General features: G+C 38.0%; 1 protein-coding gene across 3 annotated transcripts in view; it reads left to right on the top strand.

Annotated features, from left to right (window-relative positions):
* si:ch211-266k8.4 (TBC1 domain family member 12) overlaps positions 1-19,701 on the top strand; it is a 51,876-nt gene extending 32,175 nt beyond the window's left edge. The window contains exons 13-15 of one of the 3 annotated variants that reach the window (XM_026365512.1): positions 3,709-3,836; positions 7,095-7,373; positions 19,438-19,701. In XM_026365512.1, coding sequence (XP_026221297.1) covers positions 3,709-3,836; positions 7,095-7,373; positions 19,438-19,504 — 474 coding nt within the window. In that variant the 3' untranslated portion in view covers positions 19,505-19,701. Of the gene's footprint in view, positions 1-3,708; positions 3,837-7,094; positions 7,374-8,184; positions 11,489-11,819; positions 14,160-19,437 lie in introns of those variants that run through there. The other 2 variants (XM_026365513.1, XM_026365511.1) reach the window with 2 other exon arrangements.
* Positions 19,702-26,517: the final 6,816 nt, after the last annotated feature.

The following is a 26,517-nucleotide window of genomic DNA, read 5'->3' as shown; positions in this document are numbered from 1 at the left end:
ATAAGCAGAGGACTACACTGATACTACTCACACATCTGTACACGCAGTATGAAGTTAAAGGCAGAAGTTAGTTTAGAATGAAGACTGACACTGTGACAATGGGCATAGCTTCAAGGTAAGCTAATTAGCTTCTCACTGACTCTTAATACTGACAGTTTTTGAGGGTGGTATCATTTTTTTATGTAACTCTAACTGCAAGAAAGTGTGAAATCATATTTGTAAAAATACTGAACTGTACCTTTAATCTTTTATATGCAAGTGTGTAAATGCATATTTAATCAAAATTTTATCTTCAATTTCTATGTATACAGCATAGCCTATTTATTTTTAGTTTTTGTGCTTAGCATATTTTGCACATACATTTTCTCAACTCTGATTATTTAATCAAATTTAATACTGATAAATAACTTTGATCAGTGAAATGTTGTCACCTTTTTGGAGCCTCGCCAGTTTGCACCTATGTAATTCAATGATTGAGTGTAACATATATCTACTAAATGGAACAATTACTTTCGCTATTTATAAAATGGCTGTACAGTACATTTCAAAATTGGGTAGGAGACATCAATCCACATCATGGATCATCATCTGTGATATGATCTTTTAGTCAGATTGCCTGACCTCAATATGTATTAAGCTAACTTAGTGTCACCACAGCATCTACTGTCAGGAACATTATTCTGCCCTCCCTGCCATTTGGGGGCTCTTACACTCTTTCTCCTAAACAGTATGAGGTTTTCTTTAGCCAAAAACGAAATCAGAATCCACTGAGAGCCAGAGGTCTGAAAGCCTTAAACAAAGGACAGAGTGTTTGAGAGCATTCTTCTGCTAAAACCAAACTGGGCAACAAGGACCACTAAGTTGGCATTTGAGGTAAATCACTTTTGACACAACTAGGCGTATCTCTATGCTTACTGTTTTTATTAATATTTGGTAATGAGGTTTTTCTGAATGATTAAGCAGAGGTGTTTGTGTTATTACTGCCATCATAGTGGCAGTTACAAGACCTGAGATGTTAGAAGCTAATTTGACATGGTACAACCAGGACATATATCTAGTAGTCCACTTATGGAGGTGTTGTAGTTTTTAAAACATTTGGTACGGTAATAAGATTTCTTAAATCATCATGTCCAGGAACATACAATACCAAAAAACAAAGTTCAATGCTGTTAAAGTGCATTTTGAAACCATAGCCTGTACAAAGAGCTTTTACAGTGTTACACTGTGAACTGTAGCTCTGATTGTCCACTAAAGGTCCACTGCCTTGCCAAGCTTTGGAAACAGGTCACAAATAGGGGTGTATTACGCATGTTTTGTTGCACTATAATCTTACATTGTTTTTCTAAGCAATCTGATGATTGCAGATACAAGTGTGTCATTATGTGATCTTGATTCAGTTCAGTGGCCTTTGATTGAAAGGAAATGATATTATGTCCCTATTTTAGTTAAATTTCTATCTGCTAAAAAATGCAGTCAAAATATGATTAGATGCTTGAGCTCCTCTGTTCACTATAAAGTCATATCAAGGTCAAATCTTAACACCCACAAGGACCTTTTATTAAATGTAACTTTGACTAAGATGGGAAGTGTTAATCTGTGCTTACATTTATTTGTAATGTCTTTAACATGTGCAAATTAAGCATGTGCATTAACCTGAATGGTTAATGCACATGCATTCAGTTTTTACATTAGCGTGTTCACAGTAGTTAGCTATTAGCCAACAAGCTTTCAGTGTTACCGGCAGCAGATGGGAGGCCATGTGCAGGGATACAAACATGTTTATGCTTGTTAACAGATGGTTTAATAAAAAATGATTAATGTTTACAGTTTGCATTGATGACATTGGATGACAGTGATGGTGGTGATGTGTGATAGATGCATAACGATTTAATTATTTTTACATAGCTGTGAGAATGTAATATGGCAAGAAAAACAAGTAGAAAATTGCATAACTGATGACTGAGCAAGAAAGAAATCAGAATGCAATGTAAAAGATGTTTTGTTTTGGGTTTTTTGGCAGCAAGGGCTGCCAGAAGATAAAAAAAAGTTATAATAAATTAGTATTTAAATGCAAAAACCATGGAAAACAACAAAAAAAAGTAGGATTCTGCTAATCCTTTTGGATACCTTTTAATTTTTTTATAATTTAGATATACAGCAGACTATAAATATTTTGAGGTAAAGCTTTAATAGAAGATATGAGAATTTGTGTATTTTTATAATAGATTTGTTCCATCTGGGAAATACTGTGTTGTTATTGTTGAAATAGAAAATAGTTTATCCTAGACTTTATTTAGTGACCTTACATTGGTACATTGGTACACTTCTGGAGAGAATTTCATTACATCTGATTGAACTGTCAACTTGGACTCATGGATGAACTAATTAGAATATGAATCTGGACAAACATGCATGTAAACAGCAACTTGACTGGTGGGTGGAGGTATACAACTGCAAGGTGAGGCAAGGTTCTCTGTATGCCTTGCTGAAATTGCTGCCTGGATGAGAGAGAGGCATCTTCAGCTTAACCTCTCCAAAACAGAGGTTCTTGTCTTCTGTCCCCTGTCCCGTCTGTTCTTGACCCTAGTTTTCGGACTATACAACACAACTCATTGTGCAGGCTCTGGTCATATCTCAGCTGGAGTACTTCAATGTCTTACTGATGGGGTTACCAGCATGCACCATCTAACCCCTCCAGAGGATCCAAAATGCAGCAACACATCTCATTTTTACACCACTCTTGATGTCTCTGCACTGGCTTCCTGTAGTCGTCTGCATCAGGTTTAAAGCCCTGACCCTTGCCTACAAAGTGGTCAACTCAACATCATCGGTCTACCTGAACTCCCTCATCCAAGTTTACAATCCCACTCACTCACTGCACTCTGCAAGTGAACAACATTTTGCGGTCCCCTCACCTCACCTCAAAAGATCCCAGGCAAAACATTTCAGCTCTGGTGGTTCCAAGATGGTGGAATGAACTTACTCTCAATTTTCAAAACTTGCTGAAAACTGAATTCTTTTAAACCTTTCTCTGCACTTAAATCTTTCCCTGCATTAAAATCTTTCTTGACTAAAAATATGTGTCATCTGTGCACATATCTAACTGAGTTCTGACTCTGAGAAGAAGTAGCTCAAGCAACTGGCTGCCTATATCAATTTATGTGCTGCCAGTTAATTTTTTTAATATCTCTATTTACTTCACTCACCTGTTACTTGCATAGTGCCTTATTGCTTATTGTTTTTTGTAATTCTTATAGCGCTGCTGTAAAAAGTGAATTTCCTCTTGGGGATCATTTATTGGGGTATATATATTGTGTGTATATATATATATATATATGTAGCATGTAAATACAGTGTGTTTGCTAGGCCCACATAAAAATCTAAGAACTAGTAAAAAAATTAAAAAAAATGCAATGGGTTATACTATTTTTAGGACAGAAAAGTACGATTGAAGATAGGCATGTAGCTAACACCCACATACTGGTCTGCCTCCTCAAAGTGATTAAAACGCATCCTTTCAGCAGTCTCTTCTTGATGCTGGGTAAGAACACAGACTGGGGAAAATGGGGGCTGTAGCTCAGAAGTCAAAAACAAGACACACTTATTTATCATGATGAAGGACCAACCACCTGGTTTCTGGTCAGACGGAAATCTGTCTATTCTCTTATTCCAGCTGCTTCACCTGCCCTATGTTTCCTCTACTTTCAGATCAGATCCAGGAGACAGGGTCAGCAGAGAGGCGGCACCCACCAGCCGGTCATGCAGGGCAGCAGTGGTACTGTAAATGTGGCCTCTGACTCTGTGACAGACACAGCTGGTTGTGGGGAAACTGACAGGTGAGGAAAAAGGGTGAACATTGCAAACAAAACATTATATGTACACTAATGTACTACACTGCCAGTCCAAAAAAAGTCACACATTCTAATATTTTGTTGGTCCACCTTTAGGTGTGATAACCGCACGCATTCACCGTGGCACAGTTTCAATAAGCTTCTGCAATGTCACAACATTTATTTCTGGAGTTGCATTCATTTTTCCCCAAGATCTTGTATTTATGATGAGAGAGTCGAACTGCTGCGCAAAGTCTTCTCCAGCACATCCCAAAGATTGTCAATGGGGTTGAGGTCTGGACTGTGGTGGCCACAGTTTCTCGGGGAAAAAAAAAAATCCAGGTAGTGTCTTTGTTTTTTAGGACAGGCATTGCATATGTCAACTAAAGCATGTTTATTGGTGTGTATTACCTCTCTGTGTTCACAAGGATTCCTTAATTTAAATTCTAGCATGTGGTTCTAGTAGTTTGCCCCTTTTTTAATTTTTGTGTTCATAAAAATTGTGGACCTAACAATATGACCACCTTTCGTAGATTGCAATCAAACGCAGTAGGTGCACCATAACTCTACTGTAATACTTTAAATCTGTTTGTCCTTGTTCTGACACCTTACATATCTTGATTTACACTTTACATTTTCTTATAGCTAGTGTCATCCTTTCACAATAAAAATGAGTCATTCCCACTGTCAGTTTAATATTTCCTCTGCAGCAATATCATTAGCTGAAAGTTACCCCATGCAAGTGTGTGATGCAGTAACAAATTGAAATCTGAGCTTATTATTTTGTCCTGAGGGTTTTTTGATTCTCAGCAGGCTACTGATCATCAGTTCCTTTGTCAGAACTTGAGACTTTTTTATAGCTAAATGTGCTCACATTTATACTGCAGTTCTCTTCGTTTTATTGGGCTTATTCAACAAACCTTTCTTTTATCTTTTTGGGAACTTGCTCCTGGCATATTGGAGATTTTCCCATATGTATTTTCCCATATTAGAAGTATATGTAGGCAAATGAGCGTGGTGCATAAAACAGTCTAAAGTATGAAACACATGTGAACAAGGCCTGTCCATGTCCACACATATGTCAGAGAGCTTGTTTATTTTAATGCAAATGTGTACAGCAGAAGAAGAGAAGTTGTGCAAGACAGTCTATTTTATTGTTGTCTAGTTCCTTGGGTATTGTAACCCTTTGTTTGCCCTCCGGACTCACCTTAGATGTACTGTACATGCAGTCGCTCTTGATGTGACTGTGTGATCTTTGTTTGTCTGCTTCTTTTGTGGACCTCAATTGTTTCCAGAACAGTTGAAAAATCTACTGTTCGTCAACGTCTGCAGGTATTGTTTCTTTGGATTAAAACCAGCTGGTCTTCCAGCAGCACTTGGAATTTCACAATAGTCTTCTAATCCTCTCATTGTAATGTTGTTTTTTTCCACTAACAGGCACACTACTCCCACCAAAAGGCTGGGTCAGTCTAGTTTTGCATGTGCGTGTGTACATGTGTCAAGCATACTTGTCATTCCTCACAGCTTTAGTCTTTGTGTCAAGTAGTTTATGTTGTTTTAACCATGCTGCAGGTCACCAGGGGTCATCAGGGGTCACCAAAAGGATTATTGTAATTTGGGGGCAAATTACTGGTAAAGGATGGAGCTGTACAATGCTCCCTGCCAGGTGTGGAAAGTCATGTCACTTGAAAAAAAATTTAACAAATTGTTAAAGCTTTAAAGACAAGTTGAGTAAGAAATGCAGGAGGAAGAAATGCAAAGCTTGATTGCCACGTTTTGGAGTTTGGTCAATTGTGATCTGCAGGGTCAGTGGTTTGACCGCTGGTTCTTCCTGGCCACATGTTGAACTGTCGCTGAAACGTAAATCATTGGCGCTTAAATTTATCCCAGTATGAAATGTATGTGCTAAGAAACAAGTGGAGGAATTAAAGAATTAACGAATTGAAATCAGTGTGAGGTTAAAATAAACATAGAGGGAATCTGTCCCCAAACTGCACACAGTCTTTCTTGTGCATTTATACAGCATACACATACCAACTGCAGATAGACAGTATTGTATTTGGTCACGCATGTCATTAGCTATACTTGCTTATCTAAAGAGAGTCCTGCCTGGGCATTTAAACATTTAAACCGTGGTTTTGTCTTACATGACTTATTTAGAAGTTTGTGCCCAAATAGGCAGATTTAATATTTATTTAATTCTTAACCTGATTTCTGTCTTTATTTGTATTGTCCAACATTTATATGTTGGAGCACAAGTGGACAGCAAAGGGAAACATCAAAATAATCATATCAAATCAGATATTGCTAAGTAGGTCCCGCATTGGAGAGGTCAAAGTTCAGGGTTTGGTGCCCTTACTTGGCCTTAAGGGTCACACTGCTTGAATACCACGGTAACTTGACGTTATCATGTGACATAGCTCTAGTCTTACTGTATTGTCAAAGCATGTTGTATCTCTCAGTGCCTTTGTCCATGAGGACTCTTGTCCTACATGTTGAATTTGTGAAGGAACTGGTAGACAAAACATGACACAGGATACAGACAATAGAAGGAATGCTCTGCGTTCCTTTGTGGCATTTGTCTCCAGGAATTCCCCCTGCATGTCTGCCCACCTGCCTGCCTCAGCGGGTTTATATGCACCATATACAAGTTAATAGTTTGTATCTTCAGGTCAAGACATAACGTCTGCTGTGATTTTCTTTAGGGTATATACACCTTTGAAGTCTCTGCATGAGTTTCATCCTGCAGAAATTGTTCATTCTCTTTCGTGTTTTATGTACAGTGTCAGGGTAAAAACTCATAAGTCATATTATACATTACATACATATTTGTCATATGGTAGAACGTGACACCTTGGTTAGATGATTTGTGTAAAATTAATAGCATCTCCTAACAAGGAGCAAACAAGGATCTTACCGTCTACATGCAATACAGTGTATTGTACCTTTATAAAGTTAGAGTACATGCAGTGGCAGTGCATGTTCTAAATTATTTCCTGCCTCAGCTGTTTCAAATCATACCTTTCCCCAAGTCCTCCTGTCCAATGCAGTAGCCAGTAAGCAGGTGTTTTCTGTGGTAGATATAGATGCTGATAGAGAGAAACACAATTCTTCAGTCTTTGCCATTACTTTTTTGTTTGTTTTGTTTTTCATTCTGTGTGAATTGTTTCTTTCTAGTTACTCATCAGTTAATGAATTGCTTTTGTTTGTAGTAATAAAAGTAAACCGGGGTATTCTATCAAGGATTGTCTTTCTGTTTTGTAGACCAGAGTTTAACTTGAAGAGGGCAGGCACTGGACCTGTGGTCAAAGCAGCCCGTCGCCATAGTAACCATGCCATCAGCCAGCCTATTAGAGTGAAGTCTCTCCGTTTTCTTCGAAGCAAAAAGAACCCTCCGTCCTCCTCTGTCCTCCCTTCATCACTACGATCCACTACACATCCTCCATCCTCCTTTGTCCCTTCTTCAAGCCCGGCATCACCCAGAGCTTCTCAAAGCAGTGAAGCTCAAGAACAGCATGACACACCCAGGGCAGCTCTCATCAAGTAAGTTATCAGAAATGCTATCCAACAATGTCAGATAAAAAGACTGAGAGTCATTTAAACTGGACAGAATCGCACATCACATAAGTTTAGAACAACAGAACAAATCGCACATTTGGAGACTAGAACAGGCAGTTCCTTGAACGTGATGACAGTGTTGAGTAGGATGCACAGAGCCTAAGGACATAAATTAACATTTTAATGCCAATACTAATTTGCCATTTTAATTTAAATCTTCACCCAATGGGACTAAACACATTTATCCTGGATTACATTTCAAGAAATTAAGGTGATGTTTGACATCACTGAACCATAAATGCTTAAGCTGTATATATAGCAAAGTATTAAAACAGAAGATGCTATATGCAACAATACAAATGAATAGAAATCTTAAAATTCTTGCCTGTATTGAGTGTAAAAGCATCTCAGATGTATCTCAGCCCATATCCCAGTGACTGTAATTTGACCTCATCTGTGTTTGCTTTACTTCTGGCTTAACCAGGAACTAACTGTGCTGTTGTCATCTTAGTGAATGGAAGGATTTAGTATGAATAATCTCAACACTAATACTACACTCGGGCGAAGGAAGTTTGGTTCTTATCATGATTATGGTGTTAACACACGTTTCTATGACTATGCTTGTTCCAAAAATACAGAGAAGCATTTTTAGTGAAAGTTTATGCTTGTCCAAGCCAAAAACGGTATACAAAATGTATGTATTGATGACCCTGTGGTTTTCATTAGCATTAACCTTAGTAAAATATTGTGTCACAACAAATGTAAGGATCTAACTAGTGTAACTCCTTAACCACAGCCACAGTGGAACTGTTAGTTATACAAACAAAGCCTCTGAAAAGCCAACAGGGGATCCAGGATCTCGAGAGAACAAAAGGTGCCGAAGCTAGAAGACTTCACAGCTCCATTCAGTACTGAGGACCCGAGTCAGTACACAGAGAGACTGACACATGAAAGCATCTGAGTATCCAGTGCTGCCGGTGTTTGTGTTCGCTCTCCGTTCAGGTCTGTTGCATTCAAGCATGTGATCTTTTTCTGGAGCCAGCGTGAGCTCCAGTTATTTAGCTATTGACATGTTGAAACTACAATAAAATCAACATTAACTGGTTTTCACCATTCACACTATCTACAGAGGTTCTGGGGGATTTGCTAAATTGTCAGAGTAGGTAGTAATTCGAGGGATCCTTACTGGTAATTAACAAGCTTAAACTTGCAAAATAAACCCCTTTATTGGCAGTTGACGGATGTAGAAGAAAGCTGTGGTCAAGCTCAAAGTAAGTGTGGTAAGCAAAGCAAACCACATCACATAGCATATCAGGTTTCCTACTATCACACCATCAACTTGTAAATCTGTGTTAATCTAATTTTGAGGCTCCACTTGTAGCAAGTGTACTTATTTTATACACAGTGACATCTGTCACTGTGTATAAATTACCTACATCAAACATCTCCCCACTGAAAATCTGCCAGAGAAAAATTTTCCCTTTCTCCTTTTCAGAAAAATAAATACTAGGTCAATTGCATTCTGTTGTGTAAATCAATAAGAATAGTAAATTAAACAATACATAAGAGAGATGTGGCAACAAATACTAGTAGATAAAAACAAATTAAAAACATCAGTTATAACATACATACATTTTCTTTGATGTAAAATCAGTTTTTGTTTGAAAACGAAACTAAGCAGCAGTATCTTTAATAAACTCTTCCAAGGTTCCCATTAAACATCCCCCACTTATAGCCTACTTTGGTGCACAATCTTGCATATCCAACTGCTTTTCTACCTTCAACCCGAATTAAGTGTCACAATTAACATTAATAGAAAGGAAGACTAAAAGTCTCCTATAATTCAAAATCCACTTTCGGAAATTTCGGTACATTGAGATGAATCTAGGGTGCGTGCAGACACACACCGAGTATGTTAGAAGTGCACTTCCTAGTAGTTTTACCCCACAAATGTTCCATCATGTGAAGAAAATGTAGGCAGTATGGCATAACATGCTTTAATTATCATTAAGACATATAAATTATTGTGATATGATAAAGGCTGTTGCTGTGTGCTGTGTTCCTCTTAGCTGTAAATGCCCATAGTCAGATCAGCTGCCTCTTGTGACCTAGCTAAGTAGATATGGCATAATACATGAATACAGACCTGTAAGGTTAAATTATGAAGTTGTCAAAATAAAAAACATGCACCTAATCTTATATTTTGTAAACACCCTGGCACAGTTGTATTGAAAAATGTAAGCTTTTCTCCCAGTATCAAGCATCTGAAACTCTAAGCCAGACGGACATTGTGTAACTGTGTGTTTTTATCATTACTCTAGCAGTATAAAGTCGTTATGTAAAACAACTAGGCCTATATTACAGAAATCAAGCTAAATTAAGTTCAGAAACATCATTGACAAATACTACCAGTTAAAAATACGTAACCTACTTAGAGCCAAGCTAATGTTACATTTCACTACTTACAATTGTTTTATTACAAACCAAGGTACAAAACAAACAAAGCACAGAAATTTTTGTAAGTCTGTGCAATCATTGTTTACAGATGGTAGGTCTAGGTTGGTTAAAGCCTGCTAGCGTTAGCCACATCCTATGTCCCATAATATGGTTGGTTACATTCACTAACCATTCATAAACTTCCTGTTCTATTTAAATGTTTGTACATCTGTGCAAACATGCTTTACAGAGCTAACGTTACGTTTTACTAATATTACTTAGTTACTATAGTATTTCCAACCATCTTAGCTAACAGACTTTAGTGACCTTTCAGAACATCCTGATAGAAAGGTTTGTAGGTCTGGATGGACCTTTGCTGAAGACTGTCTCCATGAAACCAGTAAGCTTATAGGTCTGATTTAAGCCAAACCAGTTGCTCTCGCTCAGTCGGTGTATCCAGTGTTTTTAGGGACCTCCCCGTTACCAGGGCGATAAGAAGGATGCTGTAACCCAAACTCCGCTACGTCATATTCGCTTCCGCATAGAGGCGTGCAGGACACATCTCATTTGCATACTAAGCGACACACCCTGAAAACGGATCAATCTGAAAAAGACCTGAAATGCACACTTTCAAACAGGCAAGTAGAGGCAATCTACGCGTTTTTTTGGCAATTTACAGACTAATTATCAACCCCTATCATGCCTGAAAAGCATAATAGGGACCTTTAATTCCAGAGGGAAGTAGTTTTGCCTTGTCACAGTTATTCTCAGTTCAGATGGAAAGGAAAAAAACTCAATCAGAAAAGATCTACAACAACACAAAAACTAAATAACATCAATACAAAAATGTTTGTTAAATGTTGTTTTTGTGTTTGTGTTGTGATTTCTATAATTCAAGAACAAGTGGGAAACAAATCAATTCAGTTTTGTTTGTAAAGGAGAGGAGCTTGATAGCTAATAGCTCTGCCTCCCATTATATAATGGAAACTCTAGGAACCACAAGTAATTATTGAGTACTTTATATGTGAGGATAAGTATTTTAAACTCTATTCTGAATATTACAAGGAGCCAAGGGAGAGAAGATAATGTAGGAGAAATATGATCTCTCTTGCTAATTCCATTCAGGAGAGTTTGTTTTTCAAATTAACATGATGAGTTTTAAAACCAACACACCTGGCAAACCTTATTTGGCAAAGTGAATAAGTCTTAATTTCAGGTCTTAGTATTATTTCAGGTACCCCCTACACATTGGTTGACAAGGACATAGTTCAGAAGTAGAAACATTCCTTTACATTACTTTGCTCATCTGAAAAGCAAACTTTTAATCTGTCATCCATCACATTGTTGTTTTTGGAACAAGGCTGGTAAATACTTCACTGATAGTCATAGTCTAGTCATAACATTTTTACTCTTCATATTGCCAAATGTCATATTTTTAACCGCAACAACAGAAACTTGTAGAAACCGAGCTCCACCCTGTTGCCTGTCTATAAACACCAATGGGAAATGATCAGACTGATGTGTGTATGATCTGTCTAGTGGGTTTGTGAGTACCTGTGACTGACACCGAGATAATCTAACTTTGTTTTCCATAGCATTTTACAGCAGGACAGGGTGGGGACACCACAGCACTAAAATAGAACTGTAGTTTTCTGTTTAGTAAGTTACGCACCTTCTGCACAACACATGTATGTATGTGTATGTATATATGTATATCTGTGTGTGTGTGTGTGTGTGTGTGTGTGTGTGTGTGTGTGTGTGTGTGTGTGTGTGTGTGTGTGTATATATATATATATATATATATATATATATATATATATATATATATATATATATATATATATATATATATATATATATATATATATATTGTGTGTGTGTGTGTGTATTACTGTATGATAAATGCCTGATAAAAATAACTTGGTTCTTGGAAAACAAGGAAATACATGACTTCCTTGTTTAGAGATGAGCTAAACTCTTCCTTCTCCTCCTTAGTTATGGACAGTATCTGCGTGCCAGAGGCCACGACACACCCAACTTGAAATAACTTTTCCACTTTTTTGAGACTTTCCTCATGCCGGATGTCACAACAGGAGACATTTAAAAAACAGTAGTTTTTAGATAGATCACAATAGCTATCTTGGTTGACCCCGCACCAGATTCATTGCTGTTTGATTGCTTTTCACAATGTTAATTATGACTGACACAGTGCCAGTTAACTAGCTCAACCAGTATTCTGCCAGTCATAGAAACACAGTCATGCATATGCACTCTCCGAAGGCAGAACTTGAACTTTTTCGATAGCTTGCAGTTCTATATTGCATGTATGTTCTGTCTTTAATATTTCTGCAGCTTGTAAATTAACTGCTGAGTATATTTGTAATTTAACTTTTTATGAGACACAGAAACACAAATGGTCTTTGGCTTCTGTTCACACAAACAGGGTGTGTACGTTTCTTTAATTAAATCTAACTAGGAGTCACTTGTCAAAGTATGTTATATGATGTCTTTCTTTTGTTATTATTGACCTATAGAATAGATTTTAATCTCTCATATAATACTCAGGACTAAATATCTACTCAGGACTGAAGAAGCTTGTCATTTAGATTTGAATCCCTTGTAATTGAGAGGAGCTGGCTCAACATTTAGACCTGGGCACTGTTGTGCTATATCTTCTGAACCTTTTCTATCTCCGTGTGTATCTGTCTACGTGGGGAGTGCTATAAGGTTAAATAGCTGATCGTTGTGCACAGGTATTAATGAGTAAAGTCACTGACACAGTTTGAGTGATAGATTTCCCCATGTTTAAGCAGCGGAACATATGTAACCCCTGCAGCCTGCCAGAAGTGCACAGGCTGAAAAAAAGAGATTCATGTCTCTGCACACTGCATGAGCTTTTGTGTGTGTAAGGGAGTGAGCATGTTGGCTTAAGCTTGTCACCTGATCCTCTAGTTTTGTTGACTGGATGTTCAGTAGTGTGGGAGCCACTCTCCTGTGCTGTACTCACCCATCATCTTCTCTCCCTGGAGAAATGTGTTTGTATTCACATTATGTGCATGTGCACATCTGTAATATCAGTCCACATTAACATGAGTTGTATTTAGTATGAGAGAATTTGTTTTTGTAATCTGGTCGTTTGTGTGTGGTTGCTTTGGAGTTTTGCAGAAGTCATGTAATAAAACACAGTGCCAAGTACATGCAGGTTACAGCCCTATATGATCATTCTAAATGAGTCAGGCACACATTACCTCTATCATTGTTAAGGGCGTTGTTAAAATGCAGGTGTATTGGTGTTATGTAACATAGTAGTGAGCATTCACTACGGATGACTGATCAAACACATACATACACAGAGCTCATCGCATTTAAAGAAACAAAGGGACAGTGGAAGCCTCACTGCAGTGTTAGCCAGCCAAGTGACTCCTGTCCACCTAACTACTTCAGACAAGCGTGGCTTTAATCACTATGTGCCTTAGTTTAACACATAGTAACTGACAGTATTTGTCTTTATATTAAATTACTTATTTCACATTGCATATGGAAGGTGATTTAAATCCAACTACACAACTTGCTTTTACTATACTTCAGTAGTTGGACAAAATATTAGAAACGCAAACCACTACCTCCAGAATGATCATAAAATTAAACCAGCACCTCCCTCAAACAGTCTTAAGAGTGTCACTGGCAATGTTACTACAGTACTTCACTGTGATATTTGGTACACCCTGTTCTTCAAAGTAGTTGTGTAATGTGCAGCCATTGATGTAAACAAGGACATATTTATGTCTACTCTTAACTTGCTTTTCTTGTTTTGTTTTGTTTTTATATTACAAAATACAAGTAGTACAGTAGTTTTAAGCTGATCTGCTGTGACATCTGACTGATTTAATTCATATTGACCATTTTTACTGAGCTGTTTCCTCAGATTTCAGCAAGTATGCATCTGTGTTTTCCACTTGTTGAGCATCGTTTAATAATTCATGACATCATGAATTCTAGCTTTACCAGCGATGCCCAGCTATTTTTTGGTGTGCATGCATGTGTTAAAGTTGACTGCAATTACATTAGGGTTCACTTATGTGGACAAAGATTCTCCAGGTTCGCACACAGGCAAAGACTCACACTGATATCCTACACCAAGGTGTTTGTTTGATTAAACAGTTGCTTCAACCTCCACAGAAACACAAAGTCTTTACTTTTTTGAGAAAGTGTCAACCCTAACTCTTAAAGGCTTGTAAGAGAAATACAATAGCAGAGGTGAGTTATTTGTTAAACATTGTGGCAACATAATCTCCCACTTAGTGTGTGTTTAAACCCCAAAGTACTATTTGTAGTTTAGTGTCTTTTTTTTTTTTTTTTTTTTTTTTTTTTTTATACATTTTGAAGTATTATTCCAGTAACAAGATAACCTGTATTGTCAGTCTTCTGAGTACAGTGTATTTCTACTTTAATTCAGACTTGACCGCTTTGTTTAACCCCTTATTATGTTTATTCAGTAATTAGCGGAAAACATGTACACGAGTTCCAAGAGTTACGTTTTACACCAAGGGGTCAGCCTCAAGGCAGAGGTACAGCAAGTGAGTGTTTGGCCCACACCTTTCTGTTCATGTTCCGGTAAACAAAAGCTAACAAGTATAAATGTAAAAGTGAATGAACCTTGAATGGACCACACCTCACTGTTTGTCTAGGAGCTCAATGAAAGGGGTTCCCCCCATGCCTGCAGTGAAGGGACATGATAAATTGAATAGATCAAAAATAAATTGCTCTGTGAGGTGTGTTCACTGTTTTCCTTCCAGTGCAAGAAAGGGGACTGTCAGTCCTAATAGAAAAATACAATGGAAGTGTAGGTGTTGAGATTTCACCAAAGTCTCACTGAAAGGGTTGTTTGAATAAATCACTTCAATGAATGGAAAAGTTCTGAGTTAATGGGTGTCAGGGAAAAGGCCCTCAGTCCAGCTGAGCATAAAACAGTTAAAAGTAACATCTAGTTGGCCAACTTGCGCTAGATATGACATATCTACAAATTAATAATTATTATTAGATATTATTAGATATTGTGTGTAATAGCATAGACAATAAAATTATTCACTTATGTAAACTTTTTTATTTCCTTCTGTTATATTAAATACATTATCCTAATATTTTGTGCTAACATGATGGTGCAGTACCACAGATTTTAGGATCCAATACTCCCTCCAGGACTGATGAACAAACACTTCCCATGGTGTCATGTTGGTATATAATGTTATGTTCATCTAATTTTCTCCTTTTGGACATGAACACACTCTACAGTGACTGTCATCAATTTTATCATTAACAAACAGTTACACTTATTGCCTGTGTGTTGAGCTCTGCAGTTTGTAGCCTATGGATTGTTAGTAGTCAAGACACATTTTCCCCTGAGTTTTTCATTTAGGCAGTGCTTCTCTCTGGGTTTTGGTGCAAAAGGATACTTACTGCATGTTGCCTGTTGGAAGAAATCCCATTGTGAGTAAATTATTAGTGTAAATTATTTAGAATAATAGTGGGAAAAGACAAGTGCGGCAGTAATAGGAATGGTAGAGGTGAACTTGCTTGTGATTGCTGTGTCTTCTTGCAAAGACAATCAGTTGGGTTTTGTCTACAACCTTAGACATTCACCACAGAAAATGTATTAAAAGCTGAATTAAACTACTATCATGCATTAACATGCCATATTCTGTTAAGCGACAGTGGTATAGGTTACAGATACCCACTGATTCAGTTCCTACCCTGATCTATATTTAACTTGTTTTAAATGAAGTGTCACACCAGCAGTCTTTAGTAACTTTCCAGTACTTCCTAGAGCCCCTATTTAAGATTATATCTGATATCTGATGTGTCTCACTGTGAACACCTGCTGAGGATAGGATGAGGGTGATGTGGCTGTAAAAGCTGCCAGTGAATGACTGAGTCTATTGTCTCTGAGAAAAGAGGATGTGTCAGAGCTGTCAAAATGACATGAATAAGAACAAAGGCCAGGTTAGAAAAGGACATAGTTCAGAAGTAGAACATAGCAAAACATAAAAAATCCTGTTACTTTGTAACCTTTGTTACAAAAAGTATAATTTGTGTTAACCCCCAATACAGCTCCTCTTATTGGTATCTACATGCACAACACAGCACCCCTCTGACATTAAAGACAATATTATCACCCAGCATCACCCTTAATTTTTAGTACTGAATTCAAGATGTTTATTGTATCTTTTGAACTTTGATGTTTACCATCTTAAACACTGTTGTTGGCATTGTGAACCACTTACAAGAAATGTGTTGAGCACATGGTATGGACAGATGTGCAGTGGATCAGGCCATACTGCATTTACACCTTGATCATCTGAGATGAACTGGCCTCTAATGTTATGTTTTACTGATGCATTTAAGTACTTCACTGTGATGGCAGAAAGAGCTCAGAAACTGAGCCCGGTTGGTTTGACTTGCTGAGTCATTGCAAATGAAATGGTTTTACTGGTGCAGCACATTACGGCTGCTGGTTCCTCTCTCTCCAGTTTCCTTTTTCTCCTTACAGTGTAATTTGAATTTAAATTATGCATGATGTATGTCTGCCAGAGCAGAGAAGTTATAATCATTCTCTTTGGGCTTGCATGCATGCTGCCCTCACCTGTGCATGGATATCTGTATTGGTATGCATGTACAAATTGTGATTTATTTGAATGTGCTGTTCTTGCTTTGTCTTCTGTACACTCACAGCCTCAAAGAAACAAATGCAACTTGACCTCATTTCACCTGAAGATTGTAACCTGCCCAACACTGTCCTGTTGCTGTACCAGGCACATAATAGACCTTGCAGCACCTGAATGCCTGTGTATATGCGCGAGTGTATGTGAGAGACGGTTACAAAGCTCATTTCACCTGCCTATGTTACTCAGCCACCTCAGTCTAAATTATTCTAAGTATAGGCCTACTTGACACCCAGTCTGAATGTTTTATTAGTTCCATTATGGCCCTTTATGAATGGAAACTTACTTTCAGTTCAACAACTCCTCTCAGGTTTGCCAATGTTTTTGATCGATGCATGGTAGATAGAACGTTTGGTTGTAATGTCTGTTACCTCGAAAGCTGAACAATATTTCTGGCTTATGATTGCAATCAAATGTTGTTACAGCAGCTGCAATGTTTATGAATGTTTTCTGGTAAATTGCAGATACGCTCTTTTTAGATTGCCTGTTATAATGCGTAGCATATAGTTTTGGAAGACCTAGATTACAGCAATGCTAAACCTTACCTGAACTTCTTCAAACATTTAAGTTTTTATTGTATGAGTATGAGTATTATATGAGATATAATTTCCTAATCATTTGTTAAGAATATTTGTCTAATGTGTAATGTGCTACTTATTAAAGGAAATCAAGATAACATTGAAATAAAACACATGTTGATTCTGATTAATTGTTGGTGTTACCTAGATGGTTGTGCACAGAAAATTAGCTGAGCAAAAGTTTAAAAATGTCTAAACCAAAAGAAATGAAGAACGAAATGTAATGTGATTAATGAATAGTGAATGAATAAATGCTTGCTGCTGCTTATTAACTCAAAACGGAAGCATTGCATGGTACAAAGCTCAATGCCTGACCCCCACAGCAAAGGGACCTGGTGGCTCTGTCAGGCTCTATCTTTATTTCTAAGTTTTAGAACAAAGAGAGTTTTTTGTTTGTTTTTTAACACTAAACAAAGTTAAAATGTATGACTTTAATTCAGGGAGCGTGACTAAAGTGTGGCATTATCATTATTATTATTATTATTATTATTATGAGCACAGTTCTGAGGTAATCATTGCCATGAAATTGTGATTCTTTCCATTATTTTATGTTCAGTGTAAAAGTGATTCAGTGTTTAAACTGTTAAGTGTGTAACAGTTAAAATTATTAATTTAGAAACTAATTGTGTCTTTAGAGCCCCTTTAAACAACGTAACATGGCTGAACTTAAGAAATAACCTGTACTTTTAAATGTGGAGCTAAGTAAAAACAGATAATCTTGAAATATTTTTAGTTTTTGCCATCTTGCTGAGGGTTAAACACTATTTGTCTTCACTTGTCTCGCACTGTGTGCTTTCAGTATGGTGGTGGAGTCAGAATGTGATTAGTCTAGCTTAGTATGAAGCCTTTGCATAAAGCTGTTTTTCACTGAAGTAGCTTTTTCATGCATTAGTATGGGGTAGTGTGAGCATAATGTGATGGCAGGAATGATAGGATTGATTGGATATTGAAGGAAGGTACTGTGAGTAGCATGGGCCAATCGATTTTGCAGACATGAAACAAAGGAGGCAGTTTGTGCATCGTGCGCACATATACCAACATTAATCAGGTCATTAGCCATGCGCGTCATGCTCCAGGAACCGTGTGAGAGTATTTCTATGAGTTGGTGGCAAAGCTGTCTTTCATTTGCGCCTGTATGTGGGTGGCACGGGTTGTAGTATTGGCCAGCTGGTCATTTGGGGTTTTTGTTGCAACCATATGTTGTCATTTTCTGTGTCGTTCTGTGTCCTTGGAGACTGTCTATTGTGTTAGAATACACCTTTGTTTTTCCATAGACTTTCTTTATGTATAAAAGTGATTATTCACACACACACACACACACTCTTATTTCTCTTTCCGACACATGTGCTCCCTCAGACATCCCTGCACCACAGTTTAATCCCACGAACAGAAGCAGCATTTATATCCTGTGGAGTGATGGCAGGCTGGGCTGTGCGTGTTTAATGAAGCAAAGTAAAACATCTCTGACAATAAAGATGATTTTGCATCGAGTCCAGCTGAACTGTCATACATGTAAAATATATAAAATATTTGCTCTATTGTGAAATTAAATGCACTCACACAATGATGTTTCACGAATCCAGCTTTTAGATTAAAGTATTTGTCTCACGTCCAGGAAGATGAATTATTTTCGCACTAAGAGGCGCAGCGGCTGTTGAGCTGTGCTGTGTCAAAAATTGAAAGTCCCCTTGGAGAAGAGATAAGAAGAAAAGGACAGATGGCATCAGAAATATTTTGGAGCTTTCATCAGTTTTGACTCAAATACATTGTTTATGCTCTCTTTCCAGATGTTTATACGTAACGCCGTGTTGCTCTTTTTCTTGCTGATGGAAGCGATTATGTAAGGGTGTGGTTCCATGTTGTGGTTTATTGGAACTTGACAACATTTGGCAATAATTTGTTTTGGCAAATTAGCAAAATGCCATTTAAACTCTGGAGAATGTGAATCTTGGTCCACTTTCAGAGGAACTGAGGAACACATGCACGACCAATAAGTAAATAAACATTTTCCTTCACTGCAGTCATCTTCAGCTGTTGTTTGCTGTTGGGAGGTGTTGTGGGTTTTTGTACTTGGTTACAGTTGAGTGTACTGTCATTTGGTAAATCAAAACCATCACATGGTGTTAATGTAAAGTATTTTATCTTTTTCTTTTTCTTTTTTTTAAGTAATATGCAAAGACCTGGGACCACCTTTTGTTTGTGTCTTACATCAATAGTGAACACAGTAAATGTAAAATAATTATATCCTTGGTTTGTCCTGGATGTCTTCTGTGAAGCTATTGATCTTTCGTCCTCCTCTCTGTCTTTTTTCTGCAGGGAGCTGTCATCCAGACACCAGACAGGCGTCCCATTCAGGAATGCCAGAGAGTCGGCGATGATCTGACCCCAAATGAGGAAAGAGAGAGGAAACTGATAGAGCAAGTGAAGGGAACAAATGCACTACATGCTTATATTAACTTGAAAGTTAGAGTTTCTAACTCACACAACCTGTACACAGTCTAATCTTATCTATTTGGAAGGTTGTCTGCTGGTCTTCAGGTTTCTAGTTGACCCATAAATGTTTTTATTGTATTACATAGTTGGCACTAATAAAATATTGATTTTTGTTTTCAATGGTGATTTGTTATTTGTTTAGGAGGATGTGTCGGGCACTGTGTGGCTGCTGTGGTGACATCCCTGTGTGTGTTTGTGTTTCTCGGCAATGACTCAGTTTTTCATCAGGCTTCCAAAACCACACTCATATCATGTAATTATCTTGAGTCAGGGTTGGAACATATTTATATCAAATCAGTCACAGCTCAAAAGTGTTGACAGTTCTCACAGCCTGTTAAGTTTGGGTTACGATTCTCTGGGTTTTATCTTAGATCTCGACTTCTTTCAGACTTGATCATGTTTGGTCGTCCATTCCAGACTCAATGAGGTAGGATTTTGATACAGCTCTGGAAAACATATAATCAAGGAGATCATGGTGAATAGTTGGACGTACAGTCTGTGACTTTAACAGTTGTAGAAGGTTTCACTTTAAGTCTGCGACTGATTGAATACAAGATGTTTCAGCCTATATTAGCCTACAAGTAAATATACACTGTTGCTGTGAATTTGGAAGCCGAATGACAAATGCTTACACACGGTGGACAAGAAAACCGTTATCGTTTACAATCTGTGACTGCCAGAGAAATTCCATCTGCTGTTGAACACCACGTGATATTATTAGAAGCTCGAGAACAACCGCTAAATGAAGGCTGTGGGGAGATTTTCTTAACTGCTGCTTCCAAGCTGAAGAATAAACTTTGAACTTCAGTTAAACAACAGGGTGCCGTTGGTGAAATGTGAAAAGTTCTAAAACTTAGATTAAGGGAACTCCATTAAATAAATGAGACAAAAAGTACACTTTTCATGTATTTACCGTCTAAACATATCCAATCTTAAATATTTGACCCCCTTTTGCAACAGTAATTTCAACTAAATGCAAACTCCATTGCACTTCGTCATGCTAATCATATTCCTTTGACACACATTTACAGTTCACGTTGTCCTTTATGAACCAGTAATACTGCCCTCTATTATACTGTACTATTATACATTAACCCGTTAGGATATGAGAATGGGAACATCGCCTGCCTCTGTATGTTACTGTTTTGATCATCTTAATGATTTATTAGTTTAGATGACACGTGGATTGTATTGTCACATGTTGGCATTTATGTAATATTCCAGCAGTTCCCTCGGAGCTCCAAGCATATTCATGTTCACCAACACTCAGGTGCCGTGCTGTGACAGGGGAGCTTGATTTAGAGCAGGTATTAATCTGTCACGCCGGGGAGCAAAAACACAGTTAACTGGATTTGCAGCGTAGGGTGTGGGTTGAAACAAGAACGCACTGATACTTGGCTCAGTGATGCCAAAGGTTGTTCAACAAAAGAGCAGGTGAACACTTAAAAAAAAATAAAAAGGAACAGATCACGGGAACATTGTTGTGTCCTTAAAATGTAATTCATTCCGTCTCTCTTTTCAGTGTGAGTACTTCAGTAGTGACCTATTAAAAACACTGGAATGTACACAGTGGACCCTCTGACCTCATCATGGATTGGACCAGTAGTTCAGGAGCAAAGACAAACTGCACAACCTGACCAGAAACACGGGGGTGGACACAGTGGTCGCATACCTGCTCTCACGTAGCCCTGCACACTTTGAGTGCGTCACATTCTGAAGTCAGCGCTCAGTGTATGACACGCATTAAATTTTAACCTTCTACTTGGAGATTTAAACGTGTTACAATGTGTCTTTTGTAACTGTGTTTACAGGAAACTGAATTTATTTTAAGCTCCTGTTTATACGAAACGCAACAAGGATCTCATGTTGTAGTTAAACATTAACATCCAAATGTTTTACTTATTTTTTACTTGATGTTCCTTAAAAATATAATAAAACTTCACTGAGGATTTGTATTGATTTTGAAAGACTCAGGGAACACGCCAGGCAGATCTGCCTGTTCATAACATGTTTAACACATAATGATTATGTGAGGGTATGTTGTCAGTGTTGTACATGATGTACATGAGGATTTGTCGTATTGAGAAATGTGTTGCCTGTCTTTGTGATGCTTCACACGAAGAAAATTACTGTTTGGGACGTCCTGGGAGCTGAAGGATATCAGACATGTAACATGTTATTATTACCTATGTCATGCAGGTGAAGTTTTTTGTTGTTCCTGTTTGTCTGTTTGCACACTTGTCTGGAGATCCCAGAAAATACTTAACAGATTTCAGTGAATGTTGTTGAAAAGGTAAGTTATTAAGGAATTAGTTTTTGTGGCTCTTGGTACCATGTGCTCTACAAAAAGCACCTTCCTTAATTACATGTATTTCTTGGTCTCCAACTCAAGGCGGCTCCTTGTAAGTGTCCATAGGACTTTTGTGCACTTTTTATCAGTCACCTGCAAATTTAATTCACCAAATTTAGATGTTCCAGGGTTTGATCCAGTTTCTTGTTATATATATATATATATATATATATATATATATATATATATATACAGCATGTATATATATATATATATATATATATATACAGCATGTATATGTCTGTGTGTGTGTGTGTATTTTATTAAACTTGGAAAGTTTTAAAAAAAAATTCTTTCACTTTGACATTATGCAGTATTTTTTGTAGAAATTTGAGGAAAATAAAAAATTGCTTCCTCTAGCTAATGGGAGTCGGCTGCTGGTTGCTCCTGCCTCTTTCACTTTTTTCTACCTTTTTGTATATAATTTGTATATATTCTTTTATAAAGCTCAGCCCTACACTAGTCTGCTGTTTTTCTTAAGAACTACCACTTTAAATTAGCTAATTAGATTTTGGCCACAATGTGCGTCTGACCCTGTGCGCCCATTGTTTACTCCAGGGAACAGCTGTGGAGCGCTGCAGTGTTCCCTGAGACACGCATGTGATCCTGGCAGAGGTCGCTGTGCTGGAACAAAGCTCCGGCAATTTAATTTTTTTTTCTTTATCCCACATCTTTGCTACTTTTGGCACTCTGTACTTATACTTTGCTGTTGCAACTATGCGATGTCCCCATGGTGGGACAAATAAAGGTTTTCTTATCTTATCTACGGCCTTGTTCCTCTGTTTGTCCACCACTACTAAGTTCGGCTGGTTAGCCATTAGCAGTTTGTCGGCCTGTATGTGGAAGTTCCAGGATCTTAGGATCTCTCATTCTCAACCCCTTTTGGAAGTGTGTCCCATTTTGACTTTCATCCCATATTTCACTGTTGCTGTGGTGTACATTATCTCATTGGTTTTAGTGATGGTTGTGGTAGGGATTGTTCGTAGTGCTGCATTCATATTGTCTAGTAGACCTTCAGACGGTACTTTACTTAGTCTTGGTAATTGGGCATGGAGGGTCAATGTTTCTGAGGTTTCTATCTTCACCATGATGTTAACTCTTAGGTCAGCTGCTCTTGTATTACAAGCTCTTGTTGTTCTTGGGGGTTCTTGGTGCCCAATCTCAGAGTGTGGGGCTATCCCTTCCCTGACCATCCTGGCTTCTCCTTGCCGTAGCTTTTGTGTTGTACCTCGCCAATCTCTAGTTGTGCTAGCAGTTGTTTTTTGCAGATGTTGAAAATTGAGTTACTAGTTGTTTCGACAAAAGTGTGGCATTATCAATTCAACATATTTATACATACCCCCACTCTGAGGGCTCAGATACTGAAACAAATTACTTACAAGCATAAGGTCTGTCTTTAATGACTGGAAAGTCTGGAATCAGGGGACAAGAACCTGTGTTTTTTGTTTGTTTGTTTGTTTTAATCATTGAAAAAAATCTAAACATCCTAAATATTAATTTAGTTCATAATTAAATTGTTAATTATTCTGTTCCCATATTAATGGGAATGTACAAGTCTTGGACACCATTAACTTAGTTTTTTCCCATGATGACCATATTTATTGATTTCTCAGTTTCACTAGAACAACTAGAAAAACAGTAAGTGAGTCTTTTGACTGCTCTCCTTCTAGGAAACTGAACTCATCAGATTTCTCATCAGGGTTTCCTGCTTTTGTCCTTGTCCTCTCCAAATTCATCTGCAGAGGTCTCACTCAATATTTGTCACTTTAACCTACAGAAGCAGTCCTTTTCAAAATTTTTGTGTTTTTTAATACTGTGCACATATTTCCTATGTGATCTAGTTGTGTTCTAATAAAGAGACAAATAAATAAATGTGTATATGGTTATTAAAGCATTGCCAAACCAATAAAAATGACGTTTGCACAGTACTGTATATAATAAGTGAGTTACATAATAACTTTCGGCCTGAAGGTCTACTTACATTATTTACAGTTTTCTGAACTGGAGATGTAGTTTAATTAGCACCTGCTATCTACCCACAGCTGTACTATACCACTGTTACTTAGTATGTCCATATTAGAGACAGAGACAGATACAGTACGCATATATGAATGGGACAGAATCGCTATCTATTTTAGAAGGAGACAGGGGATAAATTTCATGTGAGAGAAATAGACAGTTTAAAATCTGTAGCTGGATGGAGGCCGAGTTAATGATTGCCCTCTGTTTCCTAACATCCTCCTTGTTGAGCTAATCTACAATCACATTCTTTCATTCCAGGGGAAAGTGGCGGAGAGTCCCTCTGAACTTGATCTCCCTGCATAACAGCAGATGACCTGGAAGTTTCTGCTGATTAATATCTAATGGTAACCACATAAATAATCAGTTTTAACAAGAATGCACAAGTCTATGACAGACTGCTCTGTGCATGGCTAATTGCAACACCAAGTCACCTCAATTTCCAAACATCACATTTCTTTCATTGTGTTCAGTGCAACCCAATTTGGAAATGTCTCATGCAACCTGGGAAAGTCACAATAACTCCTCGCCCCCATCCCCACACTCGAGCCCTCATCTGTCAGCAGTCACCTGTCAGCAGCGTAGGCAGTAGGGAATAAGAAAGATCCAGCTTGGATGATCACTAGTGGTAACACACAGGGAGAGGTTCCACATTGGAGTTGGAGTCGATGGGGGTGTATCACTGTACTAATCCATTTGCACTCTAAAATGTGCTATTAAACGGCATAGAACAGAGCACCTTGTATCAGGTTACCCAAATTTTGAGTGAGCAAATGTATAGAAACAGTCCAGTATCTTTTTCATTCTGATGAAGTCCTCGTCTTGCCTGTGTATTCCACTGCATGATGAAGCTCTTCCCAATTAGTTCCTCTGGAAATTGATAGAAAGAATGTCTGCAGGCATGTCTCAACTCATCCTGCTGCTGTGATCATGAGTTATATTATCAATAAAAGTTAGTGAGCCTGTTCCAGAAACCGCCTTAGAGGCCCAGGCCCCGTTCTTCAGGTGAGCTAGTATGGTTTAAAATCATGAGCAGATGCTTTCTACCTCCACCCTTTAGCCCTTCCATCACTTTTGCAGAAGGTAATCTTGGACTCATCAGTCCATAAAACTTTAGTGACTCATTGTGAAGTGTGATACAGTACCTTCACTCCTGCACTGCAGAAGTAGTTGGTAGGTGTCACTGACTGTTTTTTTTTCTTCCCACCTCTCACAGTGCTTCTGTGATCCTTTCTTTCCTTCCTGTTCTGTGTATGTTGATCAGTACATCAGTACACGTCTTTCTATTTCAAGACATTTCGCAATGTTTTCCTGGCTATGTCCAATGTTTGTGCAGTGATTATTGCTGTTGTCCTCCCTGTTCTCAGATGCATAATTGCTCGCTTTTCATGTTGATTTGTCCTTTTAAACTACAAATGCGGTCTCCACAGGAAAAACCTAGAGCTAAAACCATTAGTCATTTAGAGCTAGTTATTGTTTGAACAGTCAGTCTTGTAGAACATTCCTGGTGTGTCCAAGGAACAAGAAACACCTGTCAGTCACATGTTCCAGTACGTTTACCGACTTAAAATCTGGGTCAACTGATACAAAAGGTGCTACAGCATGTTGTTAATGGATGAAGTGTAAATACCACATCCATACTAGTCTTTTTATCTTAAACCCAAAAGTCTTGCAGCAAACTCTAATTCACCTTACTGTTCTGAAACCTTTGGAGGAAATTGTGCTCATGCATATTTCTAATTTTGCTGACCTAATCAACATTATATCTCTGTTCTCTGAGTTAACTATACTGTATACTGAGTTAAGGACAGTAGTACAGTATGTCAGGTATATTTTGTGACATGATGAGAATCAGTAGTAAAAAATGGAAAGAAGAGGTTGGGGCCTGTCTTACCATTTCACCCACATCACCATCTTACAGCTGCTGACAAGGGCAGAAAAAACAAAGTCAGATTGAGTTTGTTCGTTACGTACTCACACACGTCTTCCATACAAACACATGCTGCCGAGGTAATAGGAAGTGGCACACAGGAAAGCGAAAGGCAGCATCTGTTTCCCTCTATTCAGCTGTCGGTGCTGATGATGATAAGGCTGGAGCTGGAGAGAACATCCGGTCTCTTTTGCTCTCCCACATGCACACACAGAAACACAGCAGTCCTGTCCAGATGTGCAGCCTTGTGGTTGTTCCATTTAACATCATCTGTAAAATGTCTGCATCATTTCTACAGAGATAACCAGCAAGTAAGAACACTGTGATGTGAGTTTGATTCAGTGGGGACAAACACTGCATTTGAGCCAGATGTGCATCAGCTGGTTTTCTCTGGACCAAATATTAAAGGAACAGTTCAACATTTTCAGAACTGTGTTTATTAGGTTTTATTAAATGAGAATGTTAATACCAGTATCATGTCTACACGTTCAGTATGAAGCTACAGCCAGGAAACAGTTGGATTAGGCTGCCATAAAAACTGGAAACGGAAGGAAACAGCCTGGCTTTGTCCAGAGGTAACAGAATCCACCTGCCAGCACCTCTA

This window comes from Anabas testudineus, chromosome 6 (genome assembly GCF_900324465.2).
Source record: "Anabas testudineus chromosome 6, fAnaTes1.2, whole genome shotgun sequence".
NCBI classification, from domain to species: Eukaryota; Metazoa; Chordata; class Actinopteri; order Anabantiformes; family Anabantidae; genus Anabas; species Anabas testudineus.
Note: the sequence above shows the minus strand (reverse complement) of the source record. Positions and strands in the feature narration are given on the sequence as shown.